The sequence below is a fragment of the Sander lucioperca genome, chromosome 17, assembly GCF_008315115.2.
Source record: "Sander lucioperca isolate FBNREF2018 chromosome 17, SLUC_FBN_1.2, whole genome shotgun sequence".
Taxonomy (NCBI): Eukaryota; Metazoa; Chordata; class Actinopteri; order Perciformes; family Percidae; genus Sander; species Sander lucioperca.
Genome location: NC_050189.1, coordinates 22,161,644 through 22,176,209, shown reverse-complemented (window position 1 = coordinate 22,176,209; position 14,566 = coordinate 22,161,644). Strand labels below are relative to the sequence as shown.

The following is a 14,566-nucleotide window of genomic DNA, read 5'->3' as shown; positions in this document are numbered from 1 at the left end:
ACCTCTAGTGCATACTCAGTTACTGCAGTAAGGAAAGTCAGACGGGTGTATGGTAAAAGTTAGCTTGAAAATAAAGTTTTTAGGCAGCTTGGACTGAATTTTGTAATGCTTTTTATTTGCACATTTAACAGTTAAGACTGGTCCTGGCTGGTTTCTGTCTCAAGTTCTCTGGCTGTTTCTGTCTTTTTAACTCTGGAACTTGGAGATTGTTTCAAGCTACAAATTGCCTTGAACCTTTTCAAACTCAAAAGTGGGCCTATGTTGACAATACCTGACCAATTTGGTATTCCTAGCTTCATGTTTAGGTTAAGTGTGTTCAGTATTATAGTTTTGTCATTTTAAGAAAAAAGGAACACATACCAATATTGAACATTTGAAAACACACAATAGTATAAAATGAATCTTAACCAATCTATAAAACACAATAAAACAACTATTTACGTGTTTGTGTGTGTGTGTGTGTGTGTGTGTGTGTGTGTGTGTGTACCCCCAGGATCCTTCAACTTAAATTCAAGGCTTTTTAAGACCTTTTTAATACCATTTCAAATTAAATTCAATGCCAACTTCGTACCCATTCCGACAGAAGTATGAGGGGAAAATGTAAAATCTGTATACATTTTTCAACCCTAGAAAATAATGATGTACAAGTAGGCTACTTGAATTAAATAAAACATTTTATTTAAATTATCAGTCATTTAATACAATTTACTGAATAATAATATAATCGAATTAAATAAGATATATTACACTGCATAATTTTACTTTTACTTTTGGTACTTTAAGTATATTTTGATAATACTTTTGTACTTTAACTTAAGGGAGATGTTGAATGCAGGACTTGTAACTGACAAGTAACTTGTAACTCTACACAGTTTTTTTCTACTTTTACTGCAATACATGATCTGAGTAAGTCTTCCACCTCTGTAAATCACCAATAACAGTCATGCATGAAAACCTGCAGCAATGTTTAACACTGAAAACACACAGCTCAGTTCAGCGTTTACTTGCAGCTCTGCTACAGTAGCAGATAGCCGTTAACATTACCTGCCGGTCACATCGTCTCTAAATAGTCCGCTCACACTGAAGTCCTGCACAGATCAAGAGATGTTAGAGTCCGATGACTGCTCGATACGCTGCCCTTCTCGCCCTCTCCGAAATCTTTTTAGACAGGTTGAGTTGAGCCTCGAGCGCAGTCAGCGCCACCAGCCTGCCGTACTGGCTCGTCCTGAGGGCCTTCTCTGGTGTCTGTTGAGGAAAACAAACACAAAACACAGAGTGAGGTCTGATGTAACAGACATAAAATGGACTGAGTCTTTAAAGTACATATCTTAGGAGTTTTACTTACATTTGTAGCCTCGCTATAAACTCCCTCTCCTCCTCCAGTCCCGAGATCCCTGACTCCTGGTAGGGGACAGGGGTTTCGTCCTCGGAACTGGAGGAGGAATCAGGATTGTGGGACCTCTTCCTGGTGGTGGAGGCTTCTGGTGACTCTGGTGATGGTACAGTGGGGGTGAGGGCCTGGCGGAAATCCCTCATCCTCTTTGACTGGGCCACGTTCAGGCTGAGGGCGTAGAAGCAGTCAGCTGTGGCACAAAGGTGGCCACCATCTTCTGCTGCTCGGCAGACAGGTTGTTCTTTGCCTTAAAACAGTAGAAGAGAAAAGATTGCTACAGCCAGCATATAGCTTTCTGATCACGGTCGGAAACTAAGCAATCAGGAAAAGTTAACACATTGAACATTTAAAATTAAACAGCTGATTAACGTGAGCTTGTTGCTCCGTGTGAGCTGATGACCTCATCTGTTGACATTTCTGAATGCCTTCCTACAGCTGCTTCATAAAAGCTTTCCACACAAACTAACGTACATGTGTCATTAGTATAGAAAAAAAAATTTGATTTTAACTGTGTCGGGCTCAGACACAAACTTCTTAATGCCTGTCGGACGCGGGCCGGGCTCGCACAGAAAAATTCGGCCCGATCCAGACTCTAGTGTGTGTGCATAACGTTATGAGCAGTTTGCAGTTCACTGTGCCGCTAACTGCTCGCATCATCTGTACCGATGATCTAACATGTCCAGGGATACCATATATCGTCTGCAAAAACTCCCACAGTTGTGCACAAGGTCTAGGATACTGTACATCAAAAACATAAAAAGCCTTAAAGCAGGCATCTACTGCCCCAAGAAGAGATGGGTGCTCCAGGGCATGTCCATGCACTATAACAAAGGCTTGCGATAACAGATGCCTGTCCCCAAGAAGAAGCACATGTGGGACCTCTGTGCTTGTCCTTTTCGTAAGGTATTCAGCGATGTTTGTTCCAACGTGTAGAGAGAAAAAAAACTTTATAAAGACACCTTTACTTCAGATATTAACCCTCGTGACAGGCATAAGCTTGAGTGATAAATGAAGGCCAAAATTATATATAATCTATGTGGATTTAAATTATGTATTAAGTAATGGGTTAACAACTGGAAAACTATGTCTTTCTGTGTTTGCTCTAACAACATTTCGTTTTAATAATGATAACAATAAACTGAAACAGATCATTGTTGTGCAGTGGTTTGGTCTGACACATGTGTGTGATAGGTCTGAGAGAGGTAGGTAGTAGAGGATGGATACCCCAACTGAGCCCGACTGGACCCAATGGGCCAGGCCGGGTTCGGGCAGATATTTAGAAATGATGTTCGGGTTCAGTCACATCACAACCAATTTTAAGCGGGAAATAAAAGGAAAATGTATTGAGGTCTGCAAATCTTCAGACAATCTGTTACAATACTTGCTGACGCTTGTTTTATTTGTTACATTTGTATTAACTCACAGGCTGCTCACCTATGAAAGCTTTGTAGATTCGGCGTAGCTGGGGCGGACCGTCTTTCTCCGGATTTTGTAGGTGCCGGGGTCACACAGGTAGCAGAAGCAAAGCGATGTGCCTGTCTGCAATATTGCAAGCATAAAAGTCAAATGTAAAATTCTACAACTCTGTATCACATTCTGGCGACTACATTTCAAAATGCAAAAAAGATTCCCTGACCTTGCTCTGACTTTACTACAAAATGCTCAAATTCCTTGATTTCCGTGCCTGGTATAGACCCTCTTAAATGTCATGGCATTCCAGAAATGTAGTATAGTGCATGCAGAGCAATGCATATATTGTTCTTTTCTTGTTTCTTCTTTTTATCATTATTCTTCTTCCAGGCCCTAATTTGACTAGAACCGCTTGCTGTAGAAATTCCATTCAAAATATTGATGAGTTGGTCCTTGTGCAAATTTTGGGTCTATGTCTTCTCATGTGATTTATACTTTGAGATACTGAATAAGAACTAATAAGCTCTTTGTGACATCAGTGAAACTTCATTGAACTCAATCTAACTTAATTACATTTGCAGCACCTGATCATTGATTAAAATGTGTGAAGTCCAGAGAAAATTTAACTCAGGTTCTTTTTTTCTGCATGGAAACTGGTCAAATACTAAGCCGTATAGATGACATGTTTCGTTGATCGGACCAGTATTATACTAAAATATCAGTGATCATAAAGACATTTATTTGTAACAGCAGGCCTAGGCTATTTTCAGACTATTTGTTGATTTACAGCAGGATTGTTAAGTGCTGCATCAAAACCAAACCTACAGGATATATTGTTGCATTTTGGGGCAGTGGTATCAGAAAATATTACCGGCAGATACCCACATTTACAATATCAGTATTGGACATGAAAAAGTTGTATTTTGCCATTCTTATTCATAGTACATATATGTCTTTTACTAAAAACTTATAAGCTTTTATAAAATGTGCCTACCTTCAAATGTAGAGAGTAAATCACCCAGGTCCCATTCTACCAGTTTATTTTGAACATGATCATCCATCTACAGGAAAACAATAATAATAAAAAACATTACAAAGCTGCCATATATCACTTTCAATAAGCATTCAGAAATGTCAAGCAAGCAAGCGGTCATTCTCATTACGCCAACAACATTTGACAGCTAATAACATAATGAATAATCAAGAATAGTTATTTTGGCAGGCAACACACACACACGCGCGCGCACACACACACACACACACACACACACACACACACACACACAATTCACTGCCAGCACAGGTTAGAATCAGCCAATTTCTATATTGCATAGTGGAATTCAGCTGCATGGAGGTAAAGTACTCCGTGACAATAGCTCATGCAGGTCAAATTTAACACGTTGGTCCCAATTGATTAGACTGACGCAAGACTTCTTTGCCAGGTTGTTCACTAACTAAAATGAACCTATTGGCGGGAACCGGCGATGTGTTCGCCTGTCTTTGTCAGCATTACAATTTGTATTTTGTATTTAAAGGAACTACATAAAGTACTTAATACATAACATTTAGTAACGTTACACAAACAGCTAAAACACATGCAAGCCTGAGCATTCAAAGTAGGCTACATAATCACTGAATACAAATTTCGCTCTTTTTTCTGCATGTTCACAATTCAGCAAGCAAGATGGCGGCGTTCGTCTTTTAACACAGTCACGGTCATTCGTAACGTAGGCTGAGGACGGTTACCGGTAAAAAAAAATTTGCCGCGCATTTTAACACTTCTAAATTAAAATATCCAAAACTAATTTACCGTTGGCAATGTCCGTACGTTACTAACGGTCGGTGGATTAGCTAACATTAGTAACGTTTTATTCATAAACCGCTCCTTAAACCGAGCTAGCTACCAAGCCAATGTAGCATACAATGACTCAGATATATCTTAATAAAAAAGAAAACCGATAGACAACGTAACTTTGAATGTGCAAACAGACATAGAAGATAACAACGATACAGCCTTGAAATGTCTCCATTAACGACTCCTTTGAAATAACGTTAATTAAGTTAAATGTCACACTTCATAAGCTAGCTAGCTAGCAGCTGGCTAGCTTATGTGAGTCATTGTATGCTACATTGGCTTGCTAGCTAGCTAGCTAGGTTAGTGCCATGACAAATGTTAGCACGCTTAAACGTAGCTAACGTTGATTTAGCTCGGTTTAAGGAGCGGTTTATGAATAAAACGTTACTAACGATAGGTAATCCACCGACCGTTGGTAACATTCGGACATTGCCAATGGTAAATTAGTCTAAAGTCTAAAAATGGGTGGCAATTTTTTTTACAGCTAGCAGCTAACTAGCTAAGTTACGTTAGCTAATGTAATATTAGAGTTTATTCTAGAAGCACTGTTTAACAAAACACATTTTCAGCAACAAACTACCGGTAAAATGAGAATGCTTACCTCGCCTCCCTGCTCCGGGAACCAGATGTGGTTTTTAAGAAAATTAGTTGCTGCTGTTCCGACTCATCGAGAGCGAGAGACGACGATGTGGGGTGACTGGGGGTTACGTCAGTTGAAGAGGTGCGCTTGTTTTTCCCTGTGTGAAGATCCAGCGGGCGGGGTGCCAGATAGAGCGATCTCTTCAATGTGTTTCTGTCTTCGCCCGCCGTAGTTCTTTGCTGGTATTTATTTGTAACGCAAATCGTGATAGGATTTATATTTAATAACGTTACTTGAATAAAACGAAGCTAAAACATAAAGTTATTATTGTAATATCGTTAGACTGTTTTTAAACTAAGCTAAACCATCTGATCTAATCTACGAAACAAACGTTTTTTATACGTCTTTTATGTCACGTTTTTTATTCTTCCCATACCATGTCATGACTCGTGTGTGTGTGTGTGTGTGTGTGTGTGTGTGTATATATATGCGTGTGTGCGTGCGTGCGTGCGTGCGTGTTAAAACAATGTCATCCAAAATAAGGCGGATCAGCAGTGTTGAAAAACTGAAGCCTGGATTTCGTTCAACGTCATCAACCCAATGCAATGGGTTATAATATGTTTAACCATTTTGTAACCCAATTATGGGTAAATTTATACATTTCAGGCTTAACCCAGCATATGAGTAACCAAATTAACCCAGCATTTTTAAGTGTGTAGGGTTTTCCCTCAATGTCCTATATATGCCTTCCTGCTTCATTTCTTCTTGTATTGAGGAACAATGTGGGTTGATTACTGTCATTTTTATTTTGCTTGACCAACAGGTTGCTGGTTTGATCCCTGGAGTGACAGGATAAATGTGGGCAGTCAAGTGAAAGAGCAGCACGCCCTTCTTTTTCATTACCACTGCTGAAGTGCCCTTGAGAAAGGCACTTAGCCCACACATGCCTTAGTGGAGATGTTCAATAGCCAATAGATATGACTGTGTGATTGTGGTGGGCAGCTTTTAGAATAATAATAAATGAAATCAGTTTACACAATTTTGTTTTTGTTTTTTACATTTCCCTTCTTATAAAAAAAGTCATACCAGTTTTATCCACTTCAGAAATGCTAGCTAATAGCCTTGCATGAAATTATGAGATAAATGAGACATTTTCCAACATTTTAAAGGGACAGCATATTTACCAAGTGTATGTGTATGTACAGTTGTGCAGTTAAATGTACAGTACAGGAAGTGATGTCAGAACTCAGATTTATTCAGAATAAGGATTATTGTTGAGTCACAACAGTGCCATTACAGGGAGAGAGACATTTTCATAATATTATTTATAATATTTAGTTGGTATTTTATTTTGTTATGTTATCCACGTCATAAATGTGATATTGGTGTAAACATCATTGCATTTAAAATGGGAGCGGAATATATTTTTTAAACTCAAAATGCTGAGATGTATTACAGTAAAAGTCAATAATTTAAAAATGTGTCTATCCAGTGGCATACGAATATTCTGCTGTTGTAGTCAATCTTCAGCATTTTATGCATTTTGTGGTCTGAGATACTTTTGCGCACACCACTGTAATTGAGTTGTCCCCAAATATTGCTGAGACATGACCTATCAGGGATAACATAATGCAATGCAGTGCGGTGTCATGGGGGAGTGACATTCAAAATAATCAAATATCAAATAAATAGTCTAGATTTATTTGCCTCATAACATCACTATATACTTCCACATAACTCTTGCCCAGTGTATCATATTAAGGCTATCTGCTCTACAAGACAGGCCAGCATACTTCATCCATAAAATGTGGTCTGGCTCACACAGCCCTTGTTGTAACCCTGGCTCTTTACATTGGGACCACCACCTGACAGTCGGCGCAACCTAGGTTGGGCCCGGCTTCTTACATTTGGGCCAGGTCTGGCCCACACGACACTCACCATAACCTAAGTCAGGCTTGGCTCATTTAATTTGGGCCACATCTGGCCCACACGACACTCACCGTAACCCAGGTCGGGGCCGGCTCCTTACATTTGGGCCAGGTCTGGCCCACACGACACTCACCGTAACTCATGTAGGGCCTGGCTCCTTACATTTGGGCCAGGTCTGGCCCACACGACACTCACCGTAACCCAGGTCGGGGCCGGCTCCTTACATTTGGGCCACATCTGGCCCACATGACAGTTGCCCTAACCCAGGTCGGGCTTGGCTCATTACATTTGGGCCAGGTCTGGCCCACACGACACTCACCATAACCTAAGTCAGGCTTGGCTCATTTAATTTGGGCCACATCTGGCCCACGACACTCACTGTAACCCAAGTCAGGCTTGGCTCATTTCATTTGGGGCACATCTGGCCCACACGACACTCACCGTAAACCAGGTCGGGGCCGGCTCCTTACATTTGGGCCACATCTGGCCCACATGAGACTCACCGTAAACCAGGTCGGGGCCGGCTCCTTACATTTGGGCCACATCTGGCCCACATGACAGTTGCCCTAACCCAGGTCGGGCTTGGCTCATTAATTTGGGCCAGGTCTGGCCCACACGACACTCACCGTAACCCAGGTCGGGGCCGGCTCCTTACATGTGGGCCACATCTGGCCCACATGACAGTTGCCCTAACCCAGGTCGGGCTTGGCTCATTACATTTGGGCCAGGTCTGGCCCACACAACACTCACCGTAAACCAGGTCGGGCCGGCTCCTTACATTTGGGCCAGGTCTGGCCCACACGACACTCACCATAACCTAATTCAGGCTTGGCTCATTAATTTGGACCAGGTCTGGCCCACACGACACTCACCGTAACTCATGTAGGGCCTGGCTCCTTACTTTTGGGCCACATCTGGCCCACATGACAGTTGCCCTAACCCAGGTCGGGCTTGGCTCATTAATTTGGGCCAGGTCTGGCCCACACGACACTCACCATAACTCAAGTTGGGCCTGGCTCATTCCATTTGGGCCACATCTGGCCCACATGACAGTTGCCGTAACCCAAGTCAGGCGCGGCTGATTACAAGTGGGCCACATCTGGCCCACTCAACATTTGCCATTGCCGTAACTGAGCCTTAAGTGCCAAAAGTGGCACAAATTTGGCCCAAATGTGTCTGCTATCTGGGTAAGGGCTCTAATTTACTAGACGCAGCCCAGCTAGCGCTTGGAAATGTGACGTGATGGGATTGCTGTAACTATTTATTCCCGCGCTGGTGGTCGCGACACTAGTTGCAGTCTTCTCCTGATCAGAGGTGGCGCTAATGAGGAAAGACTACAGACGTTGCTCTTTCTACGGACTAGAAGAAGAAGAAAAAGGTAAACAACGGCAGAACTGGCTGCAGCACTGACGTCAACACTTGATCGGATCAAGCCTTTCATTCACCATAAAAGAACTCATCTTAACCCAGTAAGTTTACAAGAGAGACTTGAAGTCACTCTGAGAGTCCTGGCATCACGTTGCCCAGGAGCTTGTTCATGCTTCCTGTTTCCGCTTTGTTGCACGCCGCTGAAAAAATCATGCGCTATAAATCCGGGCACGCCGGCACTATATTACGTCATTTTGATGTCACGATGTTGCGCGCCACCTTAGATGCGTCTAGTATACCGTACGTTTAATGAGTCCCATGGTCTGCGAGCTTGCAATGTTTCCGGCTCTGAGTCTGCGGGTCGGGAAGTTCCTATAACCTGTTATCTCAGACTGTCTCTCTGCTCACTCAGTCGCTTGAGTTGACTTGTGGAGTTGTTGTTGCCTATGAAACTGTACCTTATAAAGCTTTTGGCAGCTAAGATGGCTAGGACTAGTAGTAGCTAATGTTGCAAGAGGTTTGTGTGTGGCTCTGTTATCATTTTAGATTGAATTGTAGTAGGACTCAACTGATCCGGGTTAATGATACTAGAGACTCGCGACTCATGGGTTAATTTAAAGACACACAGACAAAGACAAACAGGTTTAGTGTCATCAAGATGTCTTGCATAGTAAACAAGTAAAAAGTCTGTAAGTTAAACTAAAGCTGCATTTTGTACACAGTAAGCAGCTTATGTTAGTGCAATGTGGATAAATCAGAAAGTTATAGTACTATGTTTGCAAGTGCCTTAGCTTACTAACAGCTAACTTGTCCTCTCTGGTAGACAGAGGGTGCTACAATCATCGTTTGACAGGCTTAAATTGCGTGATTTTTAGATAGCCACCGGCACTTTGTGGTGTTATTTTTGCCGCCAGTGGGGGCGGGACTTAAATGCGCTCTCTCTCAATGGTAGGATGGAAGTGGGCCATAGTGAGATGTGATTGGCCAGTGTTCAATCATGTGATCTCTCTCCTCTCTGTGGGCCGGTCAGTCAACGACCAAGGATATGAATGGCCAGTGCTCGTATGAAAGACAAACAAGTGGTCGATCTCTCTTCTCTTTATGGTGAATGATCAAAAAAGAAGTTTTCGACCGGAGTGCAGCCACACAAATAGACCGGTCCACCGGGAAATCTCCCATTATTCCCGATGGCCAATCCATGCCTGCAAGGTACCAAATGTACAGCTGCAGATTCATTATTCAATTACATATTTACTCACCTGGTGTGTGTTGAACAGTTTCAACAGAGCACATTGAGATATTTGAGGAATACTAGTTGATGCTTTATAATTATACAGACCATAATATCTATCCATCAGTTTGTGTCATGGTTTCAAGTTTTATCACAATAAAAACAGAACTGCAGTTTAAACATGATTCTCACCATTGATGTGGTAAATATGGGCCGCAGGGTGTTTGCCAGGACACCATTAGGATGGTTGATGGGCTTATTGTGATCTGTAGAGGTCTCGTTCTTCCCAGCTGAATCAATGTAAAGATATTCCACACCCGTAGTTCCGATGTTATTCAGTTTGGGTACCTTGTAGATGATGTACCTGATGATGAGGAGATAAGAGAAACATTAATGTGCAGAGAGGACAGAGACTCATGAGCAGTAAACAATGAATCTAGTCTCTCTCTAGGGGTCACTCCTCAAGGAAATGTTTTTCAATTAATTAAAAAATATGCAATTTCCCATCATTTTGGACCGTTATTATCACCATATGTGTGTCTAAAATGTTGGAAATTCTAGAGCAGATAATACATAAATAACACTCAAAAAGATTGAAGACAAAACTTTCTACAGAAGTCCAACTACAACCATTAGACCTGAGAGAAGTCATTTAGTTAGTTTTGATGCTCACATTGATTTAACATTAATTTGGCTTGGCTTTCACTGCAAATACTCATTGTTTTCATGGTGGATTAATCTGTGGATTACTGTCAGGATGAATGGATGAGTTGTTCTGTCTCTAAAATGTGGATCAGTGTTTCCCAAAAAGACCAAGATAACGTCCTCAAATGTCTTGTTTTGTCCACAACTCAAAAATTTTCAGTTTCCTGTCTCAGAGGAGAGAAGAAACTACAACATGTTCACATTTAACAAGCTGACATCACACAAGTTTATCTGTTTTATCGTCAAAAATGACTCAAACTGGTTAACGGATTATCAGAATAGTTGGAGATTAATTTAATAGTTGACAACTAATCCATTCATCTCTGCAGCTGTTGGCCAAACTGGACCTGTCAGCTTTTGTAATGTGAAGATTGTCTTTCTCTTACATGATGTTTAATTCAATTTATTTGGGGTTTGAACTGTTTGTTAGGTTTAAGTCTAGTATATTGGTCCTGAAATGCAGAGACAGAGCCTGGCGTGAGTTCAGTCTCCGGGCTGACTGCAGATAAGAGAGGTTTTTGTGTGATTTTGGATGAGAGGAGCCCTCCAGCCAGTGCCTCCACTCCTGAAGTACCACAGCTGGACGTTCCCTGTTGCCGACATGATAATCCCTCTCCGCAGGTGTCAGCCAGCGAGAGAAAAAGGCACAAGGGTGCAGTCTGCCATCAGCAGGGGAGCGTTGAGAATAGTGCTGCAGCTATCGATTATTTAAGAAATCGAGTATTCTACCGATTATTTCATCAATTAATTGAGTAATCGGATAAGAAATACTTTTGCTTTATAGTGAACAGCAATAGCAAATATACAAAAGAGAGGTTCCCTTTTTTTGAAAAAGCAACCTTTTTTATTGCCTACATTGCATACAATAACAGGGATATATGCTAATATTTTTAAGCACGGGCAGCATGGGCCACCAAGCCCCTTATTCTGTTGGCAAAAATACATTTTTGGTGGCCCATATGTAAATCTTTTTCGCCCCCTCCCCCTTCTTGCCTCTGTCTCTTTGCACTGGATATGCAAAAGAGCTGTTCACTAAACCCAGGTAAATATGACTGTACAAAGCTTACAGCAGGGCTATTCAACTACACCGTTCAGGGGGACACATTTTAAGAAGACTAATACTGAGTGAGGAGAAAGAATAAAGAGTGCAGATATCACCAGCATGGTCCGGTGACGTCATTCTCGTGCATATTAAGTAGCCATGCTCCAGGGGGGAGGGGCTGGTTTGTCTGTCTCCAGTTTACAAAAATGTGTAAAAATTTCAAGATTAGTAGCAAACTAATAAACAGTTAGATTACAAACTGGAAGCTTTCGTTTTAGCTTGTTGGTAAAACATTGCTATATGCAGAGTAGCATGCTGTAGGCTAGTAGGCTAGACAAGAGCAGCAGATGTTAGTTAGCCTACCTTGTCTCGGGTTTGTTCCGTGGAAAATAAAATAAACATGTAATGTAATGTAAGTCCATGTCAGTCTTGTGTTCAGCGTCAGCCCGTTGTGCGCTAGTAATAATCATCCGTGCAGAAACACAGTGAGCCGTACGTTAGTTACATTAATTAAACGAAGAATTTTGCATTGAGGATTTTTAGTAATCAAATTATTCGAGTTACTCGAAGAATCGTTTCAGCCCTAGTTGAGAAAGAACCGCACCGCGTTCTGAAGGTCCAGAAAAGTGAAAAATATCGTCAATATTTGTAGTTTTTGAGTGTTGTCTCACCAGTCCACTGGTTCATCCTTTTCATTTCTGCAGGTCACTTGTCCGTCAGCGCTCCAGCAGAGCAGACTGACCGTCAGGAAAATCCTCCACATAACTCCCTAAAACACACAATTACAGCAACAGTTACACCACACATTCACTGGGCTGGAAGTTCACATCATCCTGTTTCAGGGATGGACATTAACTTAACTTTTTCTACCAGTTACTTTTGTTTTTGTTTTTAACCAGCAAGTGTGTGACTGCATTTGAAAAATAATACAGATCTACAATACTCAAGCACACTTATCGCATAAGTTAAAGTCTTAATAAAAAATACTAACATTCTCTCTTTCTCTCTCATGCACACACAGCAAAACATTCCTCCACCCAACACTGATCCCCAATCCTAGCTCCATTCTGATCTTTCACTGGTTCATCTTTCACCACGTCATACTTTATCAGATCATACTTCAACAGGAGCTACACCAAAGAGAAGGAACCATTGTTAGGGCAGTGGCATTACAACTTAAAGTCCCCTCTCCAGACACATTTTAAAGTATGCAAACTACTCTTTTATAATCTTTTTTAACATGGTTTATAAAAAGTAAAATTAAAGAAAATGAAATGGGCTGCAAGCATCAATCCTTTGACCCTCATTGCAACATGGCATCATGACTGCGTAAACATACACGGCACTTTCCTGAAGCCAAATGGCGTTTGAAGTATCCACGTGTATGTCTACGCTGTATACAGCGGACATAAACATAGTGGCGTGTTATCGCGAGAACGTCACATGCGTCACAACATATGTTCCCGTTGATCTCAACTGTTAGTCAAAATAATACATAATTTTAGCTTTTCTTAACTCAGAAATTAGGTATAATTTATATAAATGAGGTTTTTTGACCATATATTAAAAAACAAGTGTAAAACTAGTGGTAATAGGTTGGCAAGAAGTTGGCTAAGAAGATGTAACACAGAATTGGGTGATAATTTATACTTGACCCGGGAGGAAACACAAGGGTTAAGTCCTTTTAAATGCTCGACCAACAACACGACAACACTGGACCAGTGGTGTAGTCTAATGTATTGTAGTGGGTATACTGTACTAGGGCTGGACAAGTTTGGCTAAAATCATAATCACGATTAATCAAACAAGTTACCTTGATTATGATTATTGAATGATTATTTTAAATTTTTTTTCTTTTCTTATACTGTAAATATGTTCACGGTTATTTTTTCTAATGAAAGAGTGCATATAGATATCCCTATGGCCACTTGGCCAGTGGGAATGCAAACGGAAAAAAAGATTTTGGGGGAGAGTAGTTCTTAGAACTGCTTAGAAGTGTACTTTTCCTCTAAAAAGTACAAGTACTATCCGATCGGAAAGCACCTATGGTCGCAGACTGGACGGGGCGGAGTCACGTGACTACACACGCGGCGGCTGTAATATGTTTTAAGGGGAAAGTACATTAACACACAGTGGGCGGGCCCGCGGAAATATTAATAGGATTAAAAGACCGAAATAACCCAACTTGGTAAAATTACGTCGGTTATAGGCTCTGAATTTCGGTTACGATTATTTTTCGATTAATCATCCAGCCCTATACTGTACTGTATATTGGCCAGAATCAGCATTTGGGGGAGGGGGGGCCATATCATAGTGGGGGTCTGGGTGTCCAGAGTTTTGGGCGTCAAAGATTTCATTTCCTGTATTTGGATACACTTTTATGCACCAATTTATGTGGAAATTCCTTTATTTAGCCTATGTGAAGAAGAAAAATACAGATGACAATTCAAAATATATCACAATTATAATGGAAAGTATGTTGTTACGTGTCATTGGGCATTTTTTAAGCGATTATATGGAAATCCTGGAGCTTTCTTGGGTATACTAAGTATATACTATACTTCTCTCTCTTCTCTCTCTGCCTCCCCAACATCACAGACCAACAACACAGGTAAGAACTCTTTAGAACTGGAAATACTTTACAATGATAAGATCTGGAGACACATCAGATATATATGCATGAAGAAAATGTATGAGTGTATGTATGTATGAGTTGAGGGTCCAGCACAATTAAACATTTCACATTATGGCCATTTATCGAACAGTTTAAACACTTTACACACTTTAAACACTGCTTTTTCTTTTCTAGGAAAGCCTTTGAAAGGCCTGTTGATAATAAACATGAAGACAGACTGATGCAGAACCATCCAACCTGTGATACATACCTGTGTTAAAGGTAAAGGTAAAGTCCTGGTCAACCCAGATAGAGGTACACTGAAATGTATCTGAAGTTCCTGAAGTTTGGTGACACAGCGACACTGTCTGGAAGAAAACAAATAATAAATCATATGAATTTAAGGCAGTATGTTCAGTTATTAGTTATGGCAAATACA

General features: G+C 41.0%; 1 protein-coding gene across 1 annotated transcript in view; it reads right to left on the bottom strand.

Moving 5' to 3' along the window:
* Positions 1-9,610: 9,610 nt before the first annotated feature.
* LOC116036889 (cell-death-related nuclease 7-like) overlaps positions 9,611-14,566 on the bottom strand; it is a 10,786-nt gene continuing 5,830 nt past the window's right edge. The window contains exons 3-5 of the mRNA XM_031280524.2: positions 14,399-14,495; positions 12,185-12,282; positions 9,611-10,130 (exon numbers count right to left, since the gene is read on the bottom strand). Of these exons, the coding sequence (XP_031136384.2) occupies positions 9,908-10,130; positions 12,185-12,276 (315 nt within the window). The 5' untranslated portion in view covers positions 12,277-12,282; positions 14,399-14,495 and the 3' untranslated portion in view covers positions 9,611-9,907. The remainder of the gene's footprint in view (positions 10,131-12,184; positions 12,283-14,398; positions 14,496-14,566) is intronic.